Source organism: Camelus dromedarius, chromosome 8, assembly GCF_036321535.1.
Source record: "Camelus dromedarius isolate mCamDro1 chromosome 8, mCamDro1.pat, whole genome shotgun sequence".
Lineage (NCBI taxonomy): Eukaryota > Metazoa > Chordata > Mammalia > Artiodactyla > Camelidae > Camelus > Camelus dromedarius.
The window spans coordinates 34,923,644-34,951,425 of NC_087443.1; the positions used below are offsets into that span (position 1 = coordinate 34,923,644).

A 27,782-nucleotide genomic window follows, 5' to 3' on the forward strand; every position below is an offset into this window, starting at 1 on the left:
TCACTTTTTTGGAAATATTTTTTGGTACTTCAGTCAAGTGCTGAGGGGATTTATTCTAAAATCCAGGGCTAGAATTTAAACTTCCTTTCAACTTCCAACAAACACTCCTATCTGCAGGTAACACAATTATGAATATTGAGAAATCCAGATACATCTTAGATCATCAACATTTCAGAGCTATATTGCCTGATAAATGACATTTGAAAAATAATATAGAATTAGCTGAATTTATACTCCTGAAGCCACTAAACTCATCTTTAGGTTTTATATTTACAGTATTGTCCAGGAGAAATTAAAGAGTTACACTGTTTTCTAAGCTCTATTCCAGATGTCTGCTTAAGAACTGTAGTTTACGCAAGAGGTGAACCACTGTCCTCTAAGATTACACTATACTACTTGTAGAGCTAATAGTAAAATACATCAACCCAAATCTTATGAAAGCAGCACATCCTTAGGAGTAACTAGTATATAAAAAGTATCAACATCAGTGGTTTGAATATAAAAATTTATTTTTTTAAAGTCAAAGTATGCAACAAATAAAACCTACAGAAAACAGATTTTCCCATCACAATCTGTTGCTTTACCAAATAATATTTTGAAAACACATTCCTTCAGTCATTATAAAGTTCTTAAAATACAAAAGAAATTAAATCTGTAAGAAAGTCTAGTAGACCAGATGCTGTTGTCAGGACTTCTATGTTGGTGGTTATGCTTTAATACATCCCACGCCATCCACCTCCACTCATGCCACCTTGCCCATAGTAACCTCCACTGCCTCCACCACCACGGCCTTAGAAAAAAAAAATTAAGAACTATTTAACAGGAGATTAAAAAGACATTAAAAATAGTATAAACTTTTAAATTGTTCCACATAAGGGGACTAACACAATGAACCAGAGTAATCAAAGACACTTACCATAACCACCCAAGCCATCAGGAGTACCGTAACCTCCGCTGTAATTGTTCCCCATTCCCATTCTTCCAACAGATCCATAGCCTCCTTGATTATCTTTATTAAAAAAAAAAAAAAAGTTTGAGATTGATTGCTAAAGTAGATACTCAGCTTATTTTAAAAACTTTACATACCCATTCCATCTCTGCCGTAGCCTCCCATTCCAGAACCTCCCATTCCAGAGCCGCCTCCAGGGGTAGAATTCAAGAAGAGTTCAATGTATCGATGTTCTTTAGGAAAAAAAGTAATGGGGAGAAAGAAATGATGGATCAAATTTACCAATAAAAGTATAAAAAGGGTGACTAGCTAATACTGAACAAGTAACAAGTGTTTGGGACCTCAGTTTCCATATTTATAAAAGGGCTGACTCAGATAGAAAACCTGCTTTTGGTATACTTTTAAAAAATATTTTCCAGGCCCTATCACAGAACTCAATTAGAATCTTGAGAGTAGTGTCCAGGAAAACTTAAGTACCAAGTGACCGATGTGAGACCAGATTTAGGTCAAGGTTAAACTCAATGGTTTAAAAATGGATTTGATGACATGCAGGAATAACTTACCCAAGTTGATCAAATGTATAGGTTAAGACAGTATTAATTTGCAAATACAAAAGAATTTTTCCTCTTTAATAATTCAAGATCTAACAATCTGTCGAGTATTAAGAGTATGAGTTAACTCCTCAGTAGAAAGCCCCGTAGAAAGCCCCATAGAAAGCCATTAAAAACCTACACTTATTAGAGGCTCATGGTTTCAGGTCCCAGACTGCCAAGAATTACCTATAGATCCTAGAACCTCTTATACTAGAGGAATTAAAAATGAGAAAGTAATACCACTTACGCATGTTATTCTTGTCTTTAGACATGGCAGCTACTGCATCTTCATGTGTCACAAACTCTACATCTGCTTCCCCGGTTGCTCTGCCATCAGCTCCAATATCAATATGCACTCGGATCGGATTTAGTGGTGAGAAGAACTAAGTAAAACAAAACATTTACTTAATTTTCTATTTAGATTATTGAAAGCCAATTACCATACACCTTGGTTTTATCTCATCTATTAAAACAAATGTAAAGTGATTGCTTTTAAAATAAGGTAGGTGGTATTAAATTTAAAAAGTATTTCTAAGTTAGAGAATAGTTTACCCCGTTTACAGATGAAAAAAGTCTCATTTTACTTACTGCCAAGAGTAAGCTCCCTCACCCCATTCCCAAGAAAGGTATTTCAAAATTATTGTTTGAAACATAAATAAGTCACCTGAGACTTACATGTGCAAAGAAACTGGGTGTTATGACTCAGAACAATGGAGTCTGATAAGCCTACCAACTGTATATGGACAGCTCTCAAAATATATCATTTAGTTCTAATCACAAGTTAACCAGACTTAAGTGATCCTAAAATGTACCTGGAACTTAATCTAATTGAGTCCCAGTGTGATCCAGAGCAAAAATTTTAAGAGCTAGATAGTAAATACTCTCAAGCTTTGTAGGCCAGTGGGTCTGTACCACAACTACTCAGTGAATGATAAATGTGACTGATTTGGGCTGAAATCTGCTGATTCTTTAACCAATTTGAAACCAATTTTAAATGAGTGATAGGAGCATCTACTCCCATTATTTGCAGTTCTTCAGTTTCTAATCACATGGCCTAGAAAAATCAAACCACTAAAACTTACTGACTTGTTACACATTTACAACATTTTCAGAACTTGACACAAGGGAAATAATCTTCCAGTCATCACCACTTCCTGCTGTTCAGTCATTCACCGAATTATTAACTAGACTTTATGAATAGAGTTTTACTTGCTTGAATCCTATGTAGGTTGGCACACAATGGACACAAATTCATCAACTACTGATAAGGACATGTATTTTCAAATTAAAAGGACTTTTGACATTAAAACTAAAAAGAAAAGGATGAGTACATTAACAGTGCCTCAAAATTTAGGTACCAGGATTACATGATACCAGTAATAAATTACTAAAATTACTTACATTAGCAATGTCATTTTCAGTTGCCCGAAAAGGTAGTCCTCTCATATGTACAAAATGACCACCATGAAAACCTGAACTTGCATCGCCAGCTCCACCATAGCCATGTCCTCCCATACCTAGAGTATAAAATTTCCACAGATTATTTCTTCCCTATACGCACCTTTTCCTATTTACCTTTTCTCTGACAGCTAAGAAATCTTAATACTTACAGTTGTTCTAAACATCAAATGGAGAATTTCCCTTTAAGTATACAACTGTGTAAAGCCCTATGTAGGAATGCACTGAAATATGCCTGAGTTGACTTCTGTATACAAGTCACCCATATTACCACTAAGTGCATGTAAAGTACTAAAATTCACCTTAAAATGACTATGTCTTTAATATTTATTTTACCTCTTCCATCTCTCATTCTGTCATCAAAGCCATCATTTCCATAGCCGTAATTATTATAGCCACCATAGTCATCAAAACCTCCATAACCTGTAGAATTTAAGGAGAAATACAAGAATACACTCTTAGGAGACAAATTTTATAATGTAGTTTACAAAAGCACGTTTTGAGGCAAGTAATCTGGTTAAACTTATTATTACAAGTTTGTAACTCCCAACTTAGTGTATATAGAAAAAAGCAGTTAACACTTGGTGGAAATAAAAAATCTGACAAGTATACATTTAGACATCAAAACTAATTTTCATCCTGGTGCCAAATAAAAGGTCAAAATTTGCCAGTATCTTTTAAAAATTTCAGTGTCAAGTCATCTAGGTGACAATATGTGCATCAGTCAAGTCCCATAGCTGGCCATGGGAATCCATATTTTCATGAACAGGTTTTAAAACCTAGTAGGTACTGAAATTACTGCCATTTCTGTATTTCTTGACAAAGTGTCAGAAACATTAAGAAAATGACAACAGAACCTTTGTTCATTAGATACACATACCACCATCATATCCATCACCTCCTCGTCGCATTCTGTCATACATACTTCCACGCCCAGCTCCATAATAACCCCCTCTTCCTCCTATTGGTCTATCATATGGTCCTGGTCGCTGGCCCAGCAATCTTCTTGGTGGATCATAAAATCCTTTGATTTCACTCCTGCTACTTCTGAAGATCTCAATATACCTATTTGAAAATGGTTTAAGGTACAGGTTTCAGCATAAATGTACTAGAGTAAATAAAATACTGGGCAAAATGCAGTTTTTCTACATCTAGATATAACCCAATTTAAATTGCCTAAATACACTGTAATTTAACATTGTTTACACCTACAAACTTAAATAATTAATATTTAAGTTTTGCATAGACAAATTAGTCATTTGAAAACAATTCACAAAATACATAATTTTAGCTTGTTTCCTTTAGTACATGATAGGTGTTTAGAGAAAATAGTTGATTATACAAAAGCATTTATCAACAACATCCTACAGAAAAATGGAAACAATCTAATTTTAATTTAAGCAAACTATTAGCATTAATTCCCCACCCAAATCTGTAGTTTCCAAGTTAAATTTAGATAATTATCAATTCTTTTAAACTACCCCAGAAAAATGTTATTGTTACCCCCCCATTTAAGCAATAGTGACCCACAACCCCCAAAAATAAAAATTTAACACCATCCCAAACTCTCCATCCCCACCTGTGCCCTATTCTTTCCTTGTGTTTCCCCAGAGCATTTTCTGCTATCTCCTTTGAAGCAAACTGCACGAAGGCCTCCCCTGTGCTTCTCCCCTGGTAGTCCATCGTCAATGTTATCCCATTTGGCACGATTTCCAACCCTTTAACCCAAGGACAAATAACCCCATCAAGGGGAACAGTGTTAAAGGCTGAAACATTCCCATCTGAATCAAATATTTAAAACAAGTCTAAACAAAACAAAACAAAAAAAAAAGCTTAGTTTTCCCAACACCCCATCATACAAAAGGAAGATTTTTTTCAAATATTATTGGATTACATAATTTTTTTTTTGCAACCAATGTCTTTTAAAATTACACACTCTAAAAACCCACCTAATAATACATGGAAAAAAAATCAAATTTAACTATGCTCCATATGCTAATAAATGACTTCATCACACATAATTACTCTCAATTAAGTTTATCATATATTAGGTTTTTACACATTCTACACATTCTGTACTGAATATTAACTGGAGCATATCGTATAACTTAATACATTAACCAAGATATACTCAAATCAGAAAGTCCCCCAAACAAATGAGTTTTACAAATTAAAAACCAAGTAAATATAAAATTAAAATACTACTAAACTTTGACTAATACTAGAGGTACCTTGAAAGAACTGAACTATTTCCTCTTTGCTGCAACCAAATGGTAGTCCACGAAGTCGTACTGTCCCATCACTAGCGTCATTTGGACCATTATGTTTCATAACCCAATCCATCTCAATACCGATTTAAATGCTATAAAAAATAAACAAGCACATAAAGCAGTCAATCAAAATACACTCTTGTCAGAGGTACTGAAGAAACACCTCTCAGTGGTGCACAACAGGAAATGTAACATATGGTTCAGTGACTCTGGTAACAATGCCACAACACAATGATAACTTTCTATTTTGGAATAGGCAAAAAACTGGGAAAAGGCAGTGAAATCTGACCCCCTCCCCACCTAGAGTACTGAATTTCTAAGGATCAAATACTATATATTGTCTAATTTTAAGAAAACTTACATAATCCCACTATCAGTATTCAAATTCTTATTTCTTGACCCTGTCGATCTTAATGTCCACTCTAACCTCTTCCTCAAGTTTCCACTCACATTTTTCAGGTTTTATAACTCACTTGAACGGTTATGCAAATCCTTTAAAACTTAATTACTCAACAGTTGCACATGATACCACCACACATTCACAGCAAGAACCTAAGTCAAAAGTACAACGTGTACGTCTTTGATGTTGGAAGAGTGGTATTACAAGTCTAAAGTTTTCAGATGCACTATTATTCTGAACACATTAAATTGTTTTTGAAGGGAGAAAAGTTCCTATTTATTTTAAATCTGATTTAAACAATCTCAAAAAAGCAAGTTTTAAAATTACAAAGTTAATTAGATTGAATCTTAAAACTGAGATAAAAGGGCATTCAAAAGTGAATGCCTTCTAATTTAAGTATCAGTGTGTGTTTTTTTTTAATCTACCCATCTGGAAGTTATTGAAGATAGTATACTAACCATTATTACTTTAATTTTAAACACTTTTTTAAAAAAGGTAATGCATTTTCACATTAAAGTATTAAAGAGTACAAGCCCTCCTTTCCCTCCAAAAAGAACCATTCACCAAACCTCCTTCCAAAGAACAACCACCGTTTCTTTTAAAATTCCATAACGTTTTCAAGAGGTTAATGCAGAAGTCCTTCAGCTGCAGAAACTTACCAGACCATACAAATTTCTCTATGCAGCTGTAGGAATCCTACTCACCTGAATATTTCAAACCTTTCCCTCACCACTTCCTCCGCTGTAAACAAAACAATTGTTCACTTGACTCCTTTAAAGCTTGAGGATTGTATTTCATATAAACAATATTCACTAATGTTTAACTTCATGCAATCTACCTATCAGCGTAACTTATGGGTAGCATCTGCAAAGAGTAAAATTTTTTCCTAGAACCCATGCGTTTAAAATAAGCTAATGTAGAAGTTATACAAATCTGGTTATTAATCAATTACCTCTGCATATGAATCACCTTTGGTATTTGTCTTGCCGTTTTTTTAAAGCAACCCTAAGTGCCACTCTAGACATATATGTTCAAAATAGTAAGAAAGCAAATTCTTATCTGACATTAACAATTAATCCTTATGCACACAAATAACTAATATGAACTTTTAAGAGAAAGGAAATTGAGTCTGAATTTCTAGTCTGCTACTCACCGGCTACTTAGTTTAGGCAAACTACTTAAACTGTGCATTCAACTGTAAAATGTAGCAGTGGTACTTAGTAGCACTGGACTGTTTAAGAATGGTTCACAGTACTTGGTCTGCAACATGGTATTCATTCAATGGCAGCCACTCTCACTGGATTTTAAGGGGCCCTGTAAAACTAATGAAATAAACTACAAACTAACAGAACCTTAAAGGACAGGAAACTATTCTGAATCTTGAAAGAAAGTAAGGACTGTTATAACAAGTCTTTTTCAAAGTCAACAAAGGCTTAAGTTTTCAAGTGTCCTTAGAAATTCTCTAAAGCACAGAGGGGAAAAAAAGGGTCTGAAAAATGTTTACTAGGATACATAGTAGCTAGACAATTTTTTTAAAAAAGTTCTAGAGTAGCCTGGAAAGTAGGCTTTGGGAAAGAGGTTAACATCTTTATCACTTTCTTAAAAAAATTTTTTTTAGGGGGAGGGTATAGCTCAAGTGGTAGAGTGCATGCTTAGCATACACAAGGTTCTGGGTTCAATCCCCAGTACCTCCTCTAAAAATAAATATATAAGTAAACCTAATTACCTCCTCCCAAAAAACAAAAATAAAAAAATTTTTTTTAAATCATAGCACCAACTTAAGAAATAACTGTTTTCTATAATGGGTGACTTAGGAACAGAAGAGGAAAAAGTGCAGAGGATTTAACCTCAAATGTTAACTTCCTCATGAAAAATTTAAGAACTTTGCAAAGTCAATCTGATCTGTTGTGAAGACCTTAGATGTGGTGCTTCGTGTCATTTAGAGCATTTTTCAATATAAAGACACCATTAGGAACAAATACCAGAAAAAGATGGAAATTAACTTATCTTCACTATAAATCTTAGCACTTTCCAAGAAATATTTGCAAGCAAACTATTTTGATTTTGGGGTCAGCCTGTACCAATAAGACCTGTGCAGTTTATAAAAAAAAATATCAAATTGTTAATACAAATTTAAATTGGGGAAAAGTTAACCAGATTCAGAAGACAAACTATTTTATGGGGTGACTCTCCATCGCATGTGTATGAAGAGTACAAAATAAAGACAAGCCACTCTCTTACCTCTTCAAAACTCAATTTGAGCCTAGAATTTTATTTACAAAACAAAACCAAGACAAACTAAAGGCATAAAAAATACAATTTTCCCTAATATCTTAATAAAGCGGTCTCAGAAACTACCTAAATAGCATTTACTAATTATTCAGGATAATCCATCTCAATCTTTCTTTAAATGTCATGGCTAATCAAAAGTATGCTTTAAGAATTCCTAGTGTTAGCACCAATTAAAACACCAGCAGTTGAAATATTAGGTAATTTTAGTCAGTTCTATGAGATTTTAAATATAATTTCCTAAACATGCTAAGTGAAAGAAGCCAGTCACAAAAGACCAAATATTTTATCATTTTAAATGGATCAAGTTTACAGTATGTGAACTTCTACCTTTATCTCAAAGCTGTTAAGAAAAAGCATCTAATGAAGGCCAAATGAGATAAAATTTCTTTGTAACAGAGGCACATGCTATCTCCTGAAGTATAATACATAAAGGGCTTGATACATTAATAACTAACTTTCTAAATGATGGCCCATTGCTGCTCAAAAAAACAAACAAACAAAAAAAAAAACGAACTTGAAATTCTGGCCCCAAAGTGATGCTGAGATGTTTAATTAAAATGGAAATTTTACATCACTCCCCTTTCATTGTGCTTGCCCCTTAATTTTAAATAAAAACAATGTAAACACACCACCACTACCTAAGAGCTGAGGTCTCAAATTATTTGTTCTTTTTCTAGAATAAGTTACCACCCACTGCAGACCAGCCACTTGTTTACCAAAGTAAGGACACCGCCCCCCTCCAAAAGTTTAATAAAAACAAAGGCAATTAGATTGCTTTCCAGATTATAATGGAGATGAAAGAGGGCAGGAAAAAAGGTTTCCAGGGTAATCTAATCAGGGAAGAGTTTACATCATATCGTATATAGGAAACTGGCCTGTCTTTCAAAGTCCACTAGAATCACAGAACATCTTCAACAAGAATAGAAAGTTTTTTGTTTGTAAAGCTGGAAAAATAGATAATAGACTTGTTACAAAAATTCATATGCATTGTTGAAAATTTTCTCCTGACTTGCCCGTCCCTTTTGTATGGTCTTCAGAGAAAATTACAGACCCAGTTCCCCAATGTTCTAAGGACCAAAAATCACCACTCCATCACATGACTGGGCTTGTAGTTAGTCTTTCTGTTGAGTAGGCTTATTTTTTTGGTCAAAATGTTACTACGGTCCTATACCAAATAAAAAACATGCTTAGCTACCAAAAGAAAATAAACATCAAGTCTATTTTGAAGTACTTCTACAGTCTTATCGCCAAAACTCTTGGAGATTAACTGCTGAAAGACAGTAATTCAATTCCTATACACACATATTTGTCATCACTGGTTGTGTTTTAAAAACTTTCCCAAAGAGTAAAACTCATACTTAAATTCTAACCCAGTATCTGTCAAACCACACAGAACGATTGCTAAATCACCCCACCCCCACCCAAAGGTTCAAAAAGCCGTATCATAGTTCACTGGACCCAGACGACCTATTTGAACTAAGCCCATTACACATTCCTAGTTGATGTCACATGCTTCTCTGCTCACAAAGCAATTACCCACAAACTCTTTCAATACGTTTAAGGTAAGTGGAAAAAAACCCCTTGGAAAATGAGTACGTACTCTTTTCGAAGTTCCAAATCTGGAATATAAGGGCCGGCTAAGCGTCCTTTATTCCTCCCCGCAGACTTTCGTTTATCTAGCTGCCCTAGAGACCAGAAAGCTAGGGGAGAGTACGCCCCTTCCCCCCTCCCCGTCCAGCAGCCGAGACTGGCTTAAAAACCTTCGCCACCGGGCGGCGGAATTACAAAGGAGGCCGCCTGCCTCCTTTGTCCTGGATTTGGGAGTTCAGCGCCTTCGTCGCCATTGGCTTTCCTCCCCCAGCTCCAGCCTCTCTCATCTTGGGAATCTGCGTCAGAAGTCACTCGCAGTCCCGCCAGCCCAGGTAGCCCAGCCGAGACTGCGGAGGAAGGGAGGCCGCGGTGGGAGACCAGGACCATCCGGCGCCATTTCCATCGGGAGCGCGCCCGACGGCCCAGATCCTCCCCCAACCCAAGTGCCCAGCCTTTCCCTGGTCGCTTCCTTCCCCACCCTCATCCCTTCCACGGCGCTTCAACCAACCCCCCATCTTCTGAATCAGTTTTTGGAAGCTGAAGGGCAAAAAGTAGCAAGAGAGGAGAAGGGCGGGAAGCCGAGGTGGCCGCGCTACCGTACCCAAAATGGCGGAGGCCAAACCAGAAGGGAAAAGAGGGGAAGTGCTGGATACTCCCACTTCGGGCCTCGGCTTCGTCCTCTGAATTCCACCTGAGTAAGTCCTCCCCCGGGCAGGCCGCCCTCCTTGAAGTGGGAGATCGCCTAGGAGGCGCAGCCTGGCCGCCTCCGAGCGGCGACCTCCACACTTCCCCTCACCCCACCCCCTCCCAGTCTCTTTTTCGTCCTTCTCCCGACTCCGCTTTCAAAACCACCAGCCCAACCTACCCCCTTTTACTTCAGATACCCTGTCGGGCGACAGAAACGCCGACTCCGATGCTCGCGGGGTCCGGCCGTGAGGAAAGAGAAGTCGCCCGCCTCGTGTAGCGCTCCCACAACGGTTCTCCCAACCGTCTCCGGCGGTGGCAACCGCTAAGGGAGCTGCGCAGCAGAACGACTGACTTGGGGGGATGGGAGAGAGCGAACGAGAAGGGGGGGGGTGGAGCGAGAGCAAGGAAGACTAGCCGGCCCCACCCACTCTCGCGAGACAAGAGAGTCAGTCCCGCCTTGGCGCAGGCGGCAAGAAGTGCGCTTGCGCGTTGGTGGGATACCCCGTTGTTGGGGAGAGGTGGAGAAAAGCCGGGTCTAGTCCAGTTAGAGAAAAAAGCTGCGAACTCCGCCTTTCTTGCTTACCAGAAAACCGCCAGGTTCTCAGAACCCACCTTTCTGCTCTCGGGGAGGACGTGAAGTAGCAGTAGTAGTCCTGCCTGTGAGTGTTGCAGACACTGTGGTGTCGGGGTTTGGAAAAAGTTCCTCAGTGCACTGCTGCACCAAGAACCAGTTCCGTAAAGGCCCCGCCCTCACCCTGGTGTCACCTGCGTGGTAAGGGCGCCACGTGGTTCGGCCGCCGGACTCGGGGAGGATTTTTCTTGTCCACCATGTTTGCATTATGAAGTAAAAATAATAGTGTTTCTCGACTGGAACGATAGAAAAGTGCCAGCCAGGCCCTGGGTTGGGGCTCTTTTCCCAGGCCTTGGCGCCGCTGGCCTAGCTGCCCCACAGTGGGCTTCGTTGGGGGCGGGGGCCTGGGGCTCATGATTAAGTTTCCTTGTAAGTCGCTCCTGGCTTCCTCCTCTCGCCTTCGCGTTCTCTCTTGGGTTTAATCTCTCCCACTTTGTAATCTTAGTTAACCATCAGCCGCTCGCGGCCAACTTCGGGTTGTTTTCAAAGTAGTGTATGCATCCTTGTGCGTACAAGTGACACCTAGTACTTTTTGGTTCTGCTGTCATACCACCACGGTTCCTAGTGGCACCTTTTGGGGGAAAAAAACAAGCAAACCGAATTTCTGTAAAAAGGGTGGCAGGCAGTCGTGGTTCAGACATAAATGCAAGTTAAAGTGCAAAGGTAGGAACGTGTATCAAGTGGAGAGCGAGGGATGAGTTTGAACACACGGCTGTTCCCGTAGGTTGTAAATGTGAACGAAATCTGTACACCTTTAATGCTCAGCCAAAGACTTTACTCCAGACACTGAAAAGCCCATCGAAGGTGAGATGAGGGGACGCAAGAGATATTAGTAGTGGAAAAACGAATAATTTTTCCTCCATGAGGTCTTCATTTTGTAGAGTGGAGACAGGAGGCCAGTTTTCCATCATATAATGGAAACTTCCATTTCGTGGCTTTAATTCATCCTCAGACCTGTTTAAGACAAGTGTAGAACAGTAAGAATGGGCTAGGTCATCGTGCCCTACTGTCTTTCTTGAGCCCACTCCCTCAAAATACGCCTCAAAGTGGGTAGAAGGCATAGTGTGGTCATCATTACAAGACACAGAAAAACAAAAGGATAATGTAGTAACAGCTCACAGTCTAGAGCTTTCCTGAGCTAAGTGCTGTGCTCAATTCACTGACTCTTACTAACCCTGAAAAATAATTGTTACTAGCCCCGTTTTACAGATGGGATGCCTGAGTTCTAGAGAAATGAAAAAAGTTGCCCAAGGTCACACACCTAGTGGCAAAAGCTAGGATTTAAACCCAAATGGTTTTACTCTAGGGGCTAGCTGGGGTCTTAAAGCGCTAAGGACCTACCTGGGATTGTAAATAATTTAACGGAACAAACATCATTTTAGGCAAATTGAAGTTAACGTCCCGTAACACTGGAGTTGCCTTCTCCGGAGACCTGCAAGTTAACAGTTTATCTACTGGAAACTTTAGAACAGGCCTGAAACGTGATGTCTTGGTGTCACTGACACTGTGAGCTCCACCCCCTCAACCCCCTTTTCTTTTTTTTAAATAATTGCTGTGTTAGTAGGACTCCAAGCTCCCACGCTTCAGATGGAGTTCTTCCCTGGATTCAAATTACATTACTACTTTACCCTTTCAGTCTTTCAACCTGATTTGGTAGGTGGAATTCTGTAATCCCTTTCACCCCTTGCCTGAATTCAAACAATCTGTTTACTGCCTGATTGAGTTTGGCATTCACTCCACATGCTTTTTATGGTTATGGGCCACAATCCTAAAATCATTCTAGTGACTTTTCACCACCAAACTGCAATGTTTTCTTTCTTTTCTCTTTTTTTCTTTTTTTGGCCACAATTTCCTTGTATTGGGCACTCTGCTGTTTGCCAGTATGAATGCTTGGAAGGAACTTGAGATTAGCACATGCATTCCTTTTGCTTTTTTATTGTTACAGCAAGTAGGAAGTTTTGAGTTTAAAAAAGTACGCTATATCATTATCTAGGGGCAAACCTAATTTTTATTTGGCTTTCTATTTTATTACTTTTTTACCCCTGCAAAAAACCGTCTATCAACTATTTCCATTTACAAGTTGAATACTGTAAGGCTTGGTGAGATTGGTTCACCACTGCTCCATTGATCCCTACAGAATTGTTTCCAGATTGGTTTCTTTGAAATTGTTTCCATAGAGATGGTTGGAACTAAGGACCCCCAGCTGCTTTGGGGATTTTCATTTCTCTTTGTCTTCCTTTCAGTCATTTCAGTGCTTTCCTTTTAGTATAGAGATCAAAGGGTCCTTGGAGAGAATCTTGTTAGAGGCCATAATGAGAGAAAAGATAAAAAAGGAGAAGGAAATAGAAGTACCCACACCACCCAGAAGAAAACAAGACAATGAACACGTGATCCTGTATTACACCACCAGGATGAAGAGAAAAGGAAAATTCCATGCAGAGCCAGAAAGAGAAAGAAAGGGAAATTGAAAGACATTGCACTCTTCTGGGGGAGGGAAGGCAGATTCACTAAAAATTGGTTAAGATAGTTGCTCACATACCCACAATGGCATTCTGAAGTAACATAAAAACTGGATTATCATAATCTTACTGTCTACAGGAAAAGCAAATAAGCTAAAAATGTAACAAATCTACAAATAAGTTTCTAGGACTGTGTGTAACTAGGGTAGTTAATACCTTTTGAACACAATCTGTCTTAAGTTTTGTGAAGTTTAATGAAGTTTTCATTTTATTTAAAAATTTTTCTCCTTACTAAAAATACAGTAGAGGTTTATTCACCAAGCACACATTTTATTGATTATTTAAATGACTAATGTACTTACACAAATTTTTCAAATAACTCTTTCTAAATTTGATTCATTTAGCCTTATTCCTCTTTCTGAAGGGTAATGGCTCACTTTTGTAAATTTTTTTTCAACCTGTTTTGACACTTACGTACCAGTTTTCTGATCCTAAGGCAATTAACTTTCCTGAACCTCAGTTTCTTAATCTCTAAAATGGGTTGTATCGTTATATAGGGTAGAGACTAGCAGTTGAAATAATAATTCCAGTCCCATCCTGTTCCATGTATGTTTGTCATGTCATTAATAAATATGGTTCCTGCTGTTAAACTCAATTTCAACAGTGAATTTAATAGAATTTTTTTTTTTGGTAAGTACAATGTCCTAAGCACTGTGTTGGGGGACAGAAAATTATTCCAGGGAAATATGTGAAATCATATGAATACCAAGTATCATCTGTGGACAGAATAGTAATATACTATTGTTTTCCCAGTATATATAGGCAGATATGGTTGCTGTTAATAAAATGGAAATTGATTTGAGGGCATTACTGAATTCCTAGCAATTCAGTATATGTTTCAGTCCACAGAAAATAAAGTACATAAAGTGAAGTTGTCCCTGACTTTCAGAAGCATATAGATACATTCCATTAAATAGACAAATTATATTAAACCATAGCAAGTGATCAAATAGGGTGAGCAGAGGGCATTTGGTGGAACAAGAATAGAACCATTAGCACTACCTGGGGTTCAGGGAATGCTCTCTCAAGGAGATAATTCCTGAGCTAAAAGTTGAAGGATAAGTAAAATTTAGCTGGGCTATGAAAGATAGAAAGGCATTACTCATGCAAGTCAATAGCAAAAAACCAAACAACCCAATCAAAAACTGGGCAGGAAACCTAAACATATTTCTCCAATGAAGACACTGTGGAAATTTGGGGAGATAGTCTCAGGCTAGGTATATTTGCTGTAAAAACTGGAATGAGAATTTATTAACTTACAATGAGGAATAAAACTATCAAACAGATGAACTACAACTTGTCCCTGTGTTTTCCAGGGGGTGCTTCCAAGTATTACAAAAAGTATACTTTACGAGGTAAGTACTAGGGATGTAATATACAGCATGATGACTATAGTTAATATTAGTATATTATATACATGAAAGATGTTAAGAGAGTAAATCCTTAGAGTTCTTATCACAAGGAAAATTTTCTTTTTTTGCTTTCTCTTTTTATTGTATTTATAAGAGGTGATGGATGCTAACTAAACTTACTGCAGTAATCATTTCAGAATATATGTAAGTCAAACCATTATGCTGTATACCTTAAACTTACACAATAACATATGTCAATTATATCTCAATAAAACTAGGGGGAAAATTATATTGTATTAGCTATTATTGCTGCTAACAAATTACCCTAAAATTTAGCAGCTTAAAACAACAAATTTTAATTATTTCATAGTTTGTATGGATCTGAAATCTAGGAGCAGCTTAGTTGAGCTCTGGTTCAGGGTCTCTTACAAAGTTGCAATCAGAGGTCTTTTCTCAAGGCTCAACTGCTGGAGGAGCTACTTCCAAGCTCCCTTACGTGGTTATTGACAGGCTTCAGACCCCCTCCCCTTTTTTTTTTTTGAATGATTAAAAAATTTCAGAATAGTTACAGTTCACTACTGCATTACTTATTTTGTGACTCAAATTGTTCTTGCTTAGGCTACTGAGAGCACTTTCAGGCTGGCTCCTGTATCCTTTGACATGTACCTATCCTTTTTATTTTTGAGACAGCCTTACTTTCTGGTACTAGAAATCCAAATAGTATGTGTGTAGAGAGATAGTCTTTTTCTCTAAAGTTCTGTAAACCCAGTTTTCCCTATTAATTTCAAGATAGAGCAAGACTCTACCAGTGCTTTACAAAAAGATTGATAAGTGTCTGTTGTGAGTCTGTCCAAAAATTCAAAATTCAAAATACGTAATACAGTTGGATAGTCAAATACATCTCCATTATAGAACAGAAGAAAAAGCCTAACCAGTTTTTGACATGTGAAAGGGTTTTACCGCTGCAGAGTTCTGAATCATGCTTTTCTTACTTAGAAAGGATCATAACATCAACTTAAAATCTATTTTCTGCAATCCACTCTAGTTCCTTGAACTTCTTAGAGGGCAAGAATGTGGGGTTTATTTTCAGGTAGTCAAAGTATTTTTTTTAATTTGGTTGGTAATATATGTATTTACATGCAATATAATGTGTATGTGCAGTCAAACTGTAATAATTCTACCTAATAAAACTGAAACAGGAAAAAAAATGGTTGATAAATGGTAAGTCATGATGGTAAGATGAGAACTCTAAACATCAATAGAAAAGTTAAAAATTTCCAAAACTGCGTATTTGAACATAAATGTAGTTGAATTCAGAACTAGTCTATAAGTATTTTAACAACGGTAGTGTTTCAGAGCTTCTATTAAATCTAGGAAACATGAATAAAAGTAAACACAAAGTAGTTGAGTGCCATATGTATAAAATCTTAGTAGCTAAATGAAACTAATTAAAAAATAAATATTGTTCCAAATTTTGATTTAAAACTTTTTTTACTTATAATTTGTAATTCTTTTTTTACTTACTTTCTTTTCACCAGCAAGTAGATACTGTTCATGTACACTTTGAATGTTAGTCAACGCCATTACTGAGTATTCACATTTCTTTTTTTTTTTTTTTAAAGAAAGGCAAACTGCCACATGCAGCGCCTCCTTTGGATGTGTCTGGAGTCTTGGAAACTTGACTACCCTACGTACTCCTACAAATGGACCTTGAGAGCTTGTTTGGCGGTTCTAGCAGGGGAACGCAGCTACTCGTATACCCTTTGAGTATTCACATTTTCAAAGAACTGGCATTTATTAATGAGTAGCCATGTTTTGAGGCAGTAGTCATAAGCAAAAGTTAAGTGGGTTATTTTATACTAATGGCTACAGAATAACAGGAATCAACTTTCTGTTGTCTGTAGCCACAGGAGACTGTAAACAAACTAAGACTGTTACAGAGGGACAAATAAGCATCTGTATTCCCAGACACACCCATGCTCAGTTTTAATGACTAAGCTATTTAAACAAGGGAGGTTTATGATTTCCCTACATTTACATGGTAAATGGAAATAAGGTTAGAATTCAGAGAAGTGTCTAGGTGTTCTCAAAAACTAACCTGATGGACCTCTGGGGAAGGTTGGTGGGACAGGGAATTGCCAAATGGGATTTTAGATTTTATTGTACTCTTATTGTTTATAAAAAGATTATATTCAGCCTGGCTTCTGTGACCTAGAGTGGGAGAAAGTCCTGCTGGTGGGCAACAGTGTCAGGCATCCCCAGGCGGCTCTGGCCTGGTGGTCCATTAAAAAAAAAATTATGTTCATATACTAATCTGATGATTAAAAACTAACCTTAAAAAGAGATATGAATAGTTGAGAAATCATATAAATTTAGATTTATGAGCTTGTACGCCCTCTGGGGTTAACTGATTTAAACAGCATACTTGCTTGGCATTATTGAGGGGCATATAAAGCCACTATAGGGGTCAAGATGGTATGTGAAACTAGAGAGAGAGAATTTAAATTACTTGTTTCCTTTGTAAAACACCCTGCGGGATAGCTGCAGAGCCCTGCCTGAGAGCTGCACCTCAGGAGCAGCCATTAGATTGACCAGGATGCCAAAATGTGTGCAAGCCCACTTACTGGGTATAGAAAGGCAAGTTCTTCAAACTTTACCTGCCTCAAATTTTCTCTCAGCAATTCAGGCGGGGGAGATTAAGGCTGCCTTTTCCTTATAGAAATAAAAATTAGTTTTAAGGACAGAGAAAGAGAAAAAAAGATCTTCAAAAATAAATTCTAGGTTAAATCCTCAGGGTAGAGAAGTATGGCTCATTTATGAGCCTCTCCCCTCTTCCTGGGTGCCTAGCATTGGAGTCTGCCTGACACACAGTAGCTGTTGAACTGAACTTTAGATTTCCCAGCCCACAAAGATGAAGACCAAATCATGAACACTGGCTCCAGCAAGTCTTTATATAGCCTTATCCCCACCCTCTCCTATCCTCTTCCCCCATCTATTTCCATATCCAGTTGTTTGCCCTGGAATTAATCTGCCCAAGATGCCTGTTCCCACCTTCTGGAACTGTCAGATAATTTCGTGTGTGTTTTTGTACCCATTCAAATGTCACCTCTCTGGTGCTCCTTCTCACTATCTCCTGGGCAGTTATTTCTCTCTCATTGTGTTCCTTAGCATTTTATCTACTATTTTTTTCTTTCATATTGTATAATTTTTACATCAGTCTCCTCACTGGCTGAGAATTTCTTGACAGCTAGTGAATTGTTCATCACTTTATCCCCCAAAATCTAGCATGTGCCTGGGATTGAGGAAATAACACAGTAGTTTTTGAAAATTAAATTCTTAATATGTTAATGTGAACCCTACCTTAAGCATAATCTGTCACCATAGAATACAAACAGGGATAGTAATTGATTAAGTGAGTAAAAAATACTTCCCTTTTCTACCTTTTGACCAAGAATAAAAATAAAAATGATAAAATACACTTTAGATATTTTGTATATATTTATGGTGTTAGAAACTTCATCCTCTTTTTGTAGTGATTCTCTAAGTGCAGCATCAGCATCACCTGGGAATTTGCTAGGAATGTAAATTTTTGGGCCCCACCTCAGACTTATGAAATCAGAAATTCTGGGCATGGAGTAAAGCAATCCGTGTGTTAACAAGTCCCCACAGGTGATTCTGATGCATGCTAAAATCTGAGAACCACTGTTGTAGAACAAAAATGCTTAAGAAACTTCCACACTTGACAAAGAACTCTTTTTACTTAATCAGAAATAAATCTTGTTTTGTTTTCATACATAAGATAATACAGTTATTTAGTCTTTCTTGTACCTGGGTCCTTTGTATTAAAAGTTCTAACTAAGAAATTATTAAACTCTGAGTTTTCATTTCAAAAATAGTCTGAAGTTTTTTAATGCTGAAGACAAAATTTCTCTTATGCAGTGATAGTTTACAATTTCATAGAACTAAGATTTTAGTTCCTTAAGTAAGAGCGCCTCAAATTCTGGTCCGAAGGCATAACGTTAAGAATGTGGACTCTGGAGTTAGACTATTTGGGGTCAAATTTGGGCCTTGCCTACGTGTGTGACCTTGGGCAATTACTTAAAATTTCTGAGCCTCTGTTTATTCATCTGTAAAATGGAGATGGAAATTATAATAAGTATCTATTTCGTGCAGGTGCTTTGAGGATGAATTGTTCACAGAACAATGTCTAACACGTAATAAGTGCTCAGTAAGTATTAACTATTGTTCTTGGAAACTTGTGCAGCAGTTAGGATTTTGAGGGCTGCCAGTATCAATATTGCATTATATTCATTTTGTATTTCTGCTGTAAAAAATTATCACAAATTTAATGGGTAAAAATAATGCAAACATCTTATTTTATACTTCTAGAGGTCAAAGTCCAAAACAGGTCTCACTGAGCTAAAATCAACCTTGATCTGAGACTTCTCAGCCTCCAAATTGTGAGAAAATAAATTTCTGTTGTTTAAGCCATTTAAGTCTGTGGTTTGTTGTGGCGTCCTGAACGGACTAATCCAGATTTGTTCCTTCTAGAGATTCTAAGGGAGAATTTGTTCCCTTGCCTTAATCAATTTCTGAAGGCTACCTACATTCCTTGGTTTGTGCCTCCTTCATCTTCAGACCAGCTCCATAGCATGTTCAAATCACAAAACTTAAACTTTTCTGCCTCTTTCTTCCACTTTTAAAGGTCCCTGTGGCATTGGGTCCACCTGGGTAATCCAGAATAATCTTATTTTAAAAATTCTGTTGATTAGCAACCTTAATCCCATCTGCAACCTTAATTCCCCCCTGCCATGTAACATAACATGTTCACAGGTTCTTTAGAATTAGGATGGTGGACATCTTTGGCTACTTTGGGCATTATTTTGGCTACTTCATGGACTGACAATTGTTCGAACTTTAAGAACATTTGCTGTTTACTTGTCTGAAAGTAGGAGGGTCTTATGTTTATTTATCTGGTTAACTATATTGTCAAGAACCTATACTCTTTCTTACCTAGTTTGTTAGCTTTTTATCTTCATATTTGTCATCTCATGGTCAAAAGATGACTTTTTGCATTTCCAGGCATCAGCCACATGTTCAAGACAGGAAAAAGAGGCTGTCCATTCTTTTCTCTGGTCTGTCCCTTTTATCAAAAAGCAAAAAGATTTTCCCAGAATCCCTCCAGCAATCTTGCTCTAACTAGGTCATGTGTCCATCTCTGTCTGCAAGAGGATCTGAAAGAGTGAGCATCTGGCAAAGGAGAATGAGATCATCCTGATGGGCTTAGACCATTTATGATACATTTATGGGGCTGGGCACCTTGCCTCCCCAGACAAAGTCAGAGTTCTTTTAGTTCAAGGGGAATGTCATGTACAGCATGGTGGCTATGGTTAGTAATAGTGTTCTGCATATTTGAAAGTTACTAAGAGAGTGGATCTTAAAAGTTATATCACACTCAAACCTTTTTTTTTGTAACTGTGTATAGTGATGGGTTAACAAGATTTATTGTGATGATCATTTCCCAATATATACAAACATCGAATCATTACGTTGTATACCTGAAACAAATATATCACTTAGCCCTCAAAAAAAAAAAAAAAAAAAAAAGCAGAAGAAAAGCAGACATTTGGCAAGAAAGTTAAGCAAAATGCTTGTATAATAAATTAAGCAAAAAGAAAAAGAGGCAGCGGCAGGATGGTGGGTGGCGGCGGGAAACGCAAGCCTGGCGGGGAGGGGCCGCAGTGTGAAAAAGCAGCTGCCGTGCAGAAGAGTAAATCCTGTGCAGCTGATGTCCCCAGTGACCTGCGAGAAAAAGTAGAACGTCATTACAGGCTTTCTCTGCCTGAAGATTTCTATCACTTCTGGAGGTTCTGTGAAGGTCTTGGTCCTGAGAAGCCAGCTGATTCACTTTCTGCAAACCTTGGACTTCGGTTAGTAGGCCCTTATGATATCCTGGCCGGGAAACAGAAAATGAGGAAGTCAGCAAGCCTGAATTGTAATCTCCACTGGAGATTTTACTATGATCCTCCCGAGTTCCAGACCATTTTTGTTGAAGATAATAAAACTCAGTTCCACATGGGGTATTTCAGGGATTCTCCTGATGAACTTCCAGTACTTGTTGGTAGAAATGAAGCAAAGAAAAGCTGTACAATTGTTCAAAATGGAGATAACATGTTTGCTGCAAATTATTTTTGATGAAAAAACTTAAAGAAGTAACAAATAAGAAGAAAACTAGTCTTCTGAAAAACATAGATGAGAAGCTCACAGAAGCAGCCCAAGAACTGCGGTTCTCCCTGAAACAGAAGCACGAAGATGCGACAGAGAGATAAGAGGGTTGTGGCAAAGACCTTTCACCGGGCAGGCTTGGTTGTCCCAGTGGATAAGAATGATGTTGGGTACCGAGAGCTCCCTGAAACAGATGCCAGCCTCAGGAGGATCTGCAGGACCATCGCCAGTGCGCCCAGTGATGACAAGAGGCTCAGGGCGTTTGCTCCTGTTCGGGAAATGGTGACGTTCATGCAGTTTGCTAAGGATGAATGCGATTATGGGGTGCGGCTAAAGCTGGGGACCGACCTCTTCTGTCATGGTTCCCAGTATTTTCATGAAGTTGCTGGACAGCTTTTACCTCTTGCATATAATCTGTTGAAGAGGAATCTCTTTGCAGAAATTATTGAAGACCATCTGGCACACAGAAGTACAGAGGACGTGGACAAGCTCGCAGCATGAGTGCAGTGGCCTTTCTTTGGTGTACAGTACTTCAAAGCATTAGTATTAGATGTGATTTTTTGTTTTTAAGAAATACAGAAAATAAATCGATGGAAACACTTGCTTAAAATTTTTATTAAGAAAAAAAAAGAAAAAGAAAAGAAAAAGAAACCAATTTGTAGGCCTGGGAGCTGCCTAGAGGTGTGGCAGCCAGCAAAGATTCCCATCAGTATGTTTATCTTAATCTCCTTGAGAATAAGAAATACATGTTAGAATGGGTTAATTTCTTTTAGATTTAAACAAATCACCTCCCAATTTGCTGGACTTAAAAAAAAATTGTAATTTTGGGAGGGAGGAACCCCTCCAGGTCTATGACAAAACTTTTGCTTTCTAAAAGCAGAGGAAACACTTGAAATGTTAACAGAATTTATCTCTAGGGAGTGGAAATAGAGATTATTCCCCACTTCCCCGCTTTTCTGTATGTTATAGATTGTCAGTAAAGAGAAAGTATTATTCTTATAATGCAAAGCTTTATTTAAACATTTCTATATCATGAGCTCAAAAGAGTCTCCATCTGCAGATTTATAAAATAACACAAAATTAATTAAAGCATGAGGCTCCTTTGACTACGTTAAGTGCAAATAGAGGAAAAAAATCATTGTTCATTTGCATGGTTGTGGGTCACTTTTTGATTTTCCAAGTTTTTTATAATGAGCATTTTTTTATAATTAGAAAAAAATGCATTCTTTTAAAAGGGCAGTAGTGTTCATTGGGAAACTATCAGCAACATATATGCCAGTTGGAAGTTTCGTTCACTTCATTAAAAACATAGCCTAATCTAGTTTTGGCTACTCTAAGAATATGATTATGTTGTAAAGTATATATGTATAGTATGAAAAGAAAATAGTCTATTTTTCCAGTATTTAAAAAAATTTAATTTAGAGGCTTAATAAATCAGGATCACTTACCTTTAAATGTGGGTGTGTTAGAATAATTGCTTGACTTTGGATCTGGGAAATGCTAGTTGCTTCTGTACATCAAGTAAAACATTAACTTTTTGATTTTTTGCAGCAGAATTGAGGCAGACTGCTGGCATTTTGAGAGCTTGCAAGGAAAATGAAGCTCCCTATTTTCATAGCAGATGCATTCACGGCAAAAGCCTTTCGTGGGAATCCTGCTGCTGTTTGCCTCCTAGAAAATGTAAGTAGTATTTAGTTTTGAAGTACAGTGGCTGAAATTTTAGATTCCTGTAGAACCAAGTATTTCTTAAAAAAAAAAAAATCAGACCCACTTGTTTGTTTAGCTCTTGGGTTTATGTTCTTTGTCGATGACATCAGCAATGTTCATCTCTGCAAGTTGATTTTGACCAAATTATATGATGAGACTGTTACACCTAGATGCTTAGTTTTAGAAATGAAGATTCATGTAAAGAAGAACTAAAGTCAATTAAAAAAAAAAAAAGAACTAGAACTCCCTTAGTCGCCATTGGGTTTTTATTTAGTTAGCACCAAATGCAGAGGAAAATGAAATTAGATGAGTTTTATGGGACAGGAAGTGGCTGATACTACGTTTAGCATAAAAAATTCTAGCTGAATAACTTTAACCTTGCCTATAGTTCAGACAATTAGAAATTCTTTTCAGGACCAAGGAAATAATATATTTTGCAAGGGATTAAGTAATTTAGGAGAAAGGAGGAATTAAGCTCTAAGATAGGGAGAACCCAGTTTACTGAAAGTCTCATTTTAAGAATGGCTTTCGATTAGATAAGTATTAACAGAATAGTTAAATATTCCTTGACCTTAGCTGGTTTGTGCTGTTACCTGGATATTAGGAAACAAAGCCAAGGTACATTTCCACTCAGAGCAGTTACTATAAGAGTAGATTATCTGAGAATTACTTCAGGAACACTGTAAGCAATTGATGCTCTTGACTAAGTCTTATTGAGTTGGGCCAGGTGTGCACTGGGGCCTTGGAGTGCAGTGAATGCCAAGCTGGCTGTATATTAAAACCACCTGAGGTGCTTAAAAATTCTTACGCCCAGGCTGCGTCCTGACCAACCACAACAGAGTCTATGGGGGTGGGACCCAGGCAGTGCTGTTTTAAAATCTCCCCAAGTGATTTGAGTATGCAATCAAGATGGAGAATGGCTGAGATTTTACTGAGACAGGTGAGTATTGTTAATCGAGTCTTTGGTCTACTTATTTTCTCCCTCAGATGGGGCAGCAAGATGGTGACCCAGAGTCCTCATCTTACCTTGGTGATGAATTGATTATGCAGCCTTGTAGCTGGCATTTTCTAACCACAAAACGCAGACAGAAATAAAGCTAAAAGGCTTTATTTATAAGAGCTTGGTAGTATTAGTGAGAGAGTATTTAACAGCCAGATTCTAAATTGTGAACTTTCTTAGGAAACAATCTGGCAAATATAACCTCACGTGAAGGAATTGTGGAATTGACTAAACCTGCCTGTCGAGAATCAGTATACTTGCCTCATGAATTTTGAAAAAAGTTTTGAGTGATTTATGTACTCGGTTTTCACCAGATGACAAGAATTAGTATTATTCCTCAGTTTACTCCTTTTTACCTCCAGAACACTTGCTATACTCCAGACTTAGGATACCTCTTTCTCTCTGTATATGTGTGTGTATATGTGTGTGTGTGTGTGTGTGTGTGTATATCTCCATTAAATATATTTTGCATGTGATTTAAATGTTTGGCAAAACTAGAAAATAAAATTTTAAGCAAAAACTTAGTATAGTTCAAAGCAATATACTTGAGTATGACTGGAAAAGAGAAAAAGATGAGGAAATCCATGACCCAGGGATGCTCTTTACAGAGTCTCTCAATTCACTTCTTTGGGACTTGGACCTGTGAGACCAGGCTCATTTAATGGCCTAGATGAATAGATATCTAAAGATAAGTTTGCTAGTTTTCTGTTCTGTGGACATGAGAATCCTGCTCTCCTAGAGGTTCATTTAGCACTTTCCCCAGTGTATAATCAAGAAAAATTATAATGGAAGTTTAAACTGTTTTGTTTCTGCCCTTGGATTCTTTTACCCATGGTTGGAGACAGTGGACTCTTTAAACACCTACAGAGAACACAAGTGAACTCAGGAAAATGTCAGAGACAAATAAGTGCTAGACCTTAAAATGCCGACCCCAACTCAGTAGGCATTTAGCCTGTCATTATGCATTCTACAAATATTTGTTGACATCTCACATGCATCTGGCTCCAGGGTAAGAACGGGAGGTACAGAGATTAGTAAGTTTGCCTGTCCTTGAGGTGCTCAGAGTCTAGCGGTGTAAGTAGACATGTAAACCTGATCCTTGTCCTCTAGTCACCACAGAGGCTGAAAGACCCAAAAGTGCCAGGTACCATGGGGACTCAGAGCACGGAACAACACTGGATTTTATGGGGGAGAAAATACTTCAGATTTTAAGTGCAGGCCTTCTTTTTCATTTAAAAAATTTATTTTCGGGGGAGGGTAATTTATTTGTTTACTTTTAGAAGAGGTACTGGGTATGGAACCCAGGACCTTGTGCACACTAAGCATGTGCTCTACCTCTTGAGCTATACCCTCCTCCCCTTTTTCATTTTGTTTTGTTTAAATTTATTTAAAATTTGACTGAGATGAGGCTAACCACAGAAAAACTGGGTGGACAGACGAAAGACTAGGTAATTGCACTTTGAGCTTTTTGAATCTTGATAAAAGAGCGCTGGACAGAAGGTGAAACCATATTCCCAGAGCTTCTATAATATTCTAAAGTTTTGTTTTGGTTTCCTTTCTAAACAAGTTCATTTAAAAAATTTTCACATAAGGGACTTTTAACCCAGTATGTTAGGTGAAAACAAAAACAGATAAAGCGCTAAATGGAACATGAGACAGATATTTGAAAAAATATTTTAAACCTTAAAAAAACTGATGATTGTCCTCAAATGCCTGACAATTGGACAATAAAGACTATGTACAGACGTGGAAAATGCATAGAAATAATATTTTAAACAGTAAAATAGATATATTACAGTGATAGCTGTGTAAAAAACTGAAGGAACTGACCAACTATTGGAATAGGTCAGAGGGCTATGGTAATCATAAGAGTAGTGCTGTATTATTCTGTGAACCAGCTTTAGTATTTAGTGAAAACGACATAACAGGGGTAGGGAGGCCATATTTATTCTCCTTTATATTGTAACAAAGCCTTAAGGTTTTTTGGTGGTGGTTGTTCCTGTTTGTGTATTTGTGTGTTTAGGGCAGGGCTTCTCAATAGTGGTGTTATTGACATTTTGGACTGGGAAGTTCTTTGTTGCGTGAGGCTGTCATGTGCATGGTAAAATGTTTGGCCGGTCCTGGGCCCCTGCCTACTAGATGACAGATGCCTCTGTTCATCCTACCAGTCACAGCAATCAAAACTCGCCCCTAGTTGAGAACCATTGTTTCAGAAGATACTTTTTCTAAGAGACGTTTATTCTGGAGTTTTCTTCTTAAAATTATCCATGAAAACAACTTTGTTGCTTGCTCAGTGTATCCATTTATTCTGATTTAGTCGGCATTTACTGGCTGTCTGCCATATGCTGTACACTGTGCTAGGATTAAATTAATATTCGTAGATGTACATTCTTATCCTTTTAAACAGTAATAATCATTTCCAGTGACAGAAGGTGGACTGGCTTCACGTTTTTAAAGAGGAGTGCTTAGTTTTAGTTCCTAAACTACTAACTGTTCCAGTACTCCTGGTCAAATTTAGGGGCTACCAAAAGCTCCTTTTACAGGTTGGTGGGAAATGTATTTAAGGAAAAACAGGTATGTAGCAATGTCGTGTTCAATCTATGCTTCAACTCATATGCAGTGGCCATTTCCAAACTTGGTGCCCTTAGAGATCACTGGCTCAGTGTGACCATACTAGATCAGAGGCTCCTTGGGTTTTTAGAGAGTTATAACCTCTTGTTTCATTTTTATGGCCCACAAAAGGATATGGAGTACAAAGGAGATTCTTTTAGGATGTTGAGGGTTTTCCTTTGCCAAGGATTTGAGGGAAGAGAGCAACGCAAAGAAAGAGGAAATATTAATGTGGGAATTTCTACTTCCCAAATATCTACACTGGCTTCTGGAACATAACCCTCAACTTCAGGAGCAGTGACTTCAGGCAGGTTCAGCCAGTTACATACTGTGCTAGTTGCTTTTCATATGTTATTTCATTTCACCCTCACATAATTGGGTGACCTATCACTCTGTGATTAGGTCTTATTATTGTTATCCCCATTTTACGGATGAGAAAACAGAGGCAAAGAAGGTTAAGGAATTTACCTAAGTGGCGGACTTCAGACTCCCACCCCAGGTCTGCCTGACTCCAGGGCCTGTGCTTTTAACCTACCATACTCACCACAATATTAATGTCCTCCCCTGACATGTGCTCCTATGGTGCCCCTTCCCATTTGGTTAGTGTGCTTTCCTCTTGCTGTCATTCACTCAATGCCTGTCTTCCTCACTAGACTATGTTCTATGAGATCTTAATCTATTCTGACTTGTTCCAGCATATAAGGCCTAGCACATGGGAGGCACTAAATAGGTCTGTTGAGAGAAAGTGAAAACATTTATAGTCAACTAAAGTATGGCAAAATCTCCTAAGAATTCTAGTTAACCAACAAATATTGATCTTTTGTTCTCATTGATGGGGTAGGGTGGGCAGGGCCTACAAAGCAAGTATGAGCTTTGGAGTCTATGTTGGAGCCGGAGAGACTAGGCATCTGTAAGATTCATTCGGAGCAACTGAAGATGACCTGCCGTTTGAGTGATACACTGCGTGGACATAACTTTACAATTGGAAATCCAAGTGCCTCAGAAGGAGTCTCCCATTTCTTCCTTGATGATTTAGAACTTTCTACATCTAAGTGCTGTTCCTTTGCTTGAAGCTATAGCAGAAGGACAAATGAACAGACTGAGAGCAGGAGCTGTTTTTAGGCTGTCATATTTCTAGACTGCCACAAGATGGGAGTATTTTAAAACTTTACTCTCTTGATTTTCTGGTCGTTAATCTTTTGTGAGCCATATGGTGATAGAAATTCTGTGTCCCAATACAGTACTTTGGAGCTCAGAAAAACAAACATGGCTCTCTTTTTGCTGTTGGAAATTTGATTCTTGTGAGACTGGCAAAGGAAAATGGATATTAAAGCAAGAGAATCAATAGCTGTTGGTTTGTAACTGTTATGTCCTGCATTTGAAAATAAGCTTGTAGTATAAAATGGAAAAATTATTGGAACCAAAATTCAGTATTTTGAATGAATGCAGTCTCATTCTTTTGTTTCTAAAGCTCTCAAAATTAAAGCAATATTGACCTT

The 27,782-nt window shown here is 37.8% G+C and overlaps 3 protein-coding genes across 17 annotated transcripts in view; 2 read left to right on the forward strand and 1 right to left on the reverse strand.

Annotated features, from left to right (window-relative positions):
• Nucleotides 1-491: 491 nt before the first annotated feature.
• Nucleotides 492-10,596, reverse strand: HNRNPH3 (heterogeneous nuclear ribonucleoprotein H3). Of its 6 annotated transcripts, none has more exons than XM_010985803.3 (10): nt 10,437-10,596; nt 5,232-5,362; nt 4,580-4,718; nt 3,881-4,065; nt 3,337-3,423; nt 2,944-3,059; nt 1,790-1,925; nt 1,087-1,182; nt 917-1,009; nt 492-790 (listed from the first exon to the last, which is right to left on the reverse strand). In XM_010985803.3, the coding sequence occupies exons 2-10, from the start codon at nt 5,341-5,343 to the stop codon at nt 714-716; spliced, it is 1,041 nt and encodes a 346-aa protein (XP_010984105.1). In that variant the 5' UTR covers nt 5,344-5,362; nt 10,437-10,596; the 3' UTR covers nt 492-713. The 6 variants fall into 6 exon arrangements, with proteins under 6 accessions (XP_010984105.1, XP_010984107.1, XP_010984103.1 ...); XM_010985805.3 differs by having other exon boundaries at nt 3,926-4,065; nt 10,437-10,586; XM_010985801.3 differs by having other exon boundaries at nt 10,418-10,572.
• Nucleotides 9,563-27,782, forward strand: part of PBLD (phenazine biosynthesis like protein domain containing) — a 38,543-nt gene continuing 20,323 nt past the window's right edge. For 2 of the 10 annotated variants that reach the window (XR_010381940.1, XM_010985808.3), the window contains exon 1: nt 23,324-23,613. Coding sequence is in view for 9 of the 10 variants with exons in the window: in XM_010985808.3 (XP_010984110.2) it covers nt 23,518-23,613 (96 nt within the window). In the remaining variant the exon portion in view is untranslated. The other 8 variants (XM_064488119.1, XM_064488120.1, XM_064488117.1 and 5 more) reach the window with 8 other exon arrangements.
• On the forward strand, nt 20,327-21,568 carry LOC105093877 (histone PARylation factor 1-like). Its single transcript, XM_010985807.3, is given in 3 exon segments — nt 20,327-20,919; nt 20,922-21,045; nt 21,047-21,568. Coding segments are annotated over 3 exon segments (1,029 nt in total). The 5' UTR covers nt 20,327-20,435; the 3' UTR covers nt 21,468-21,568.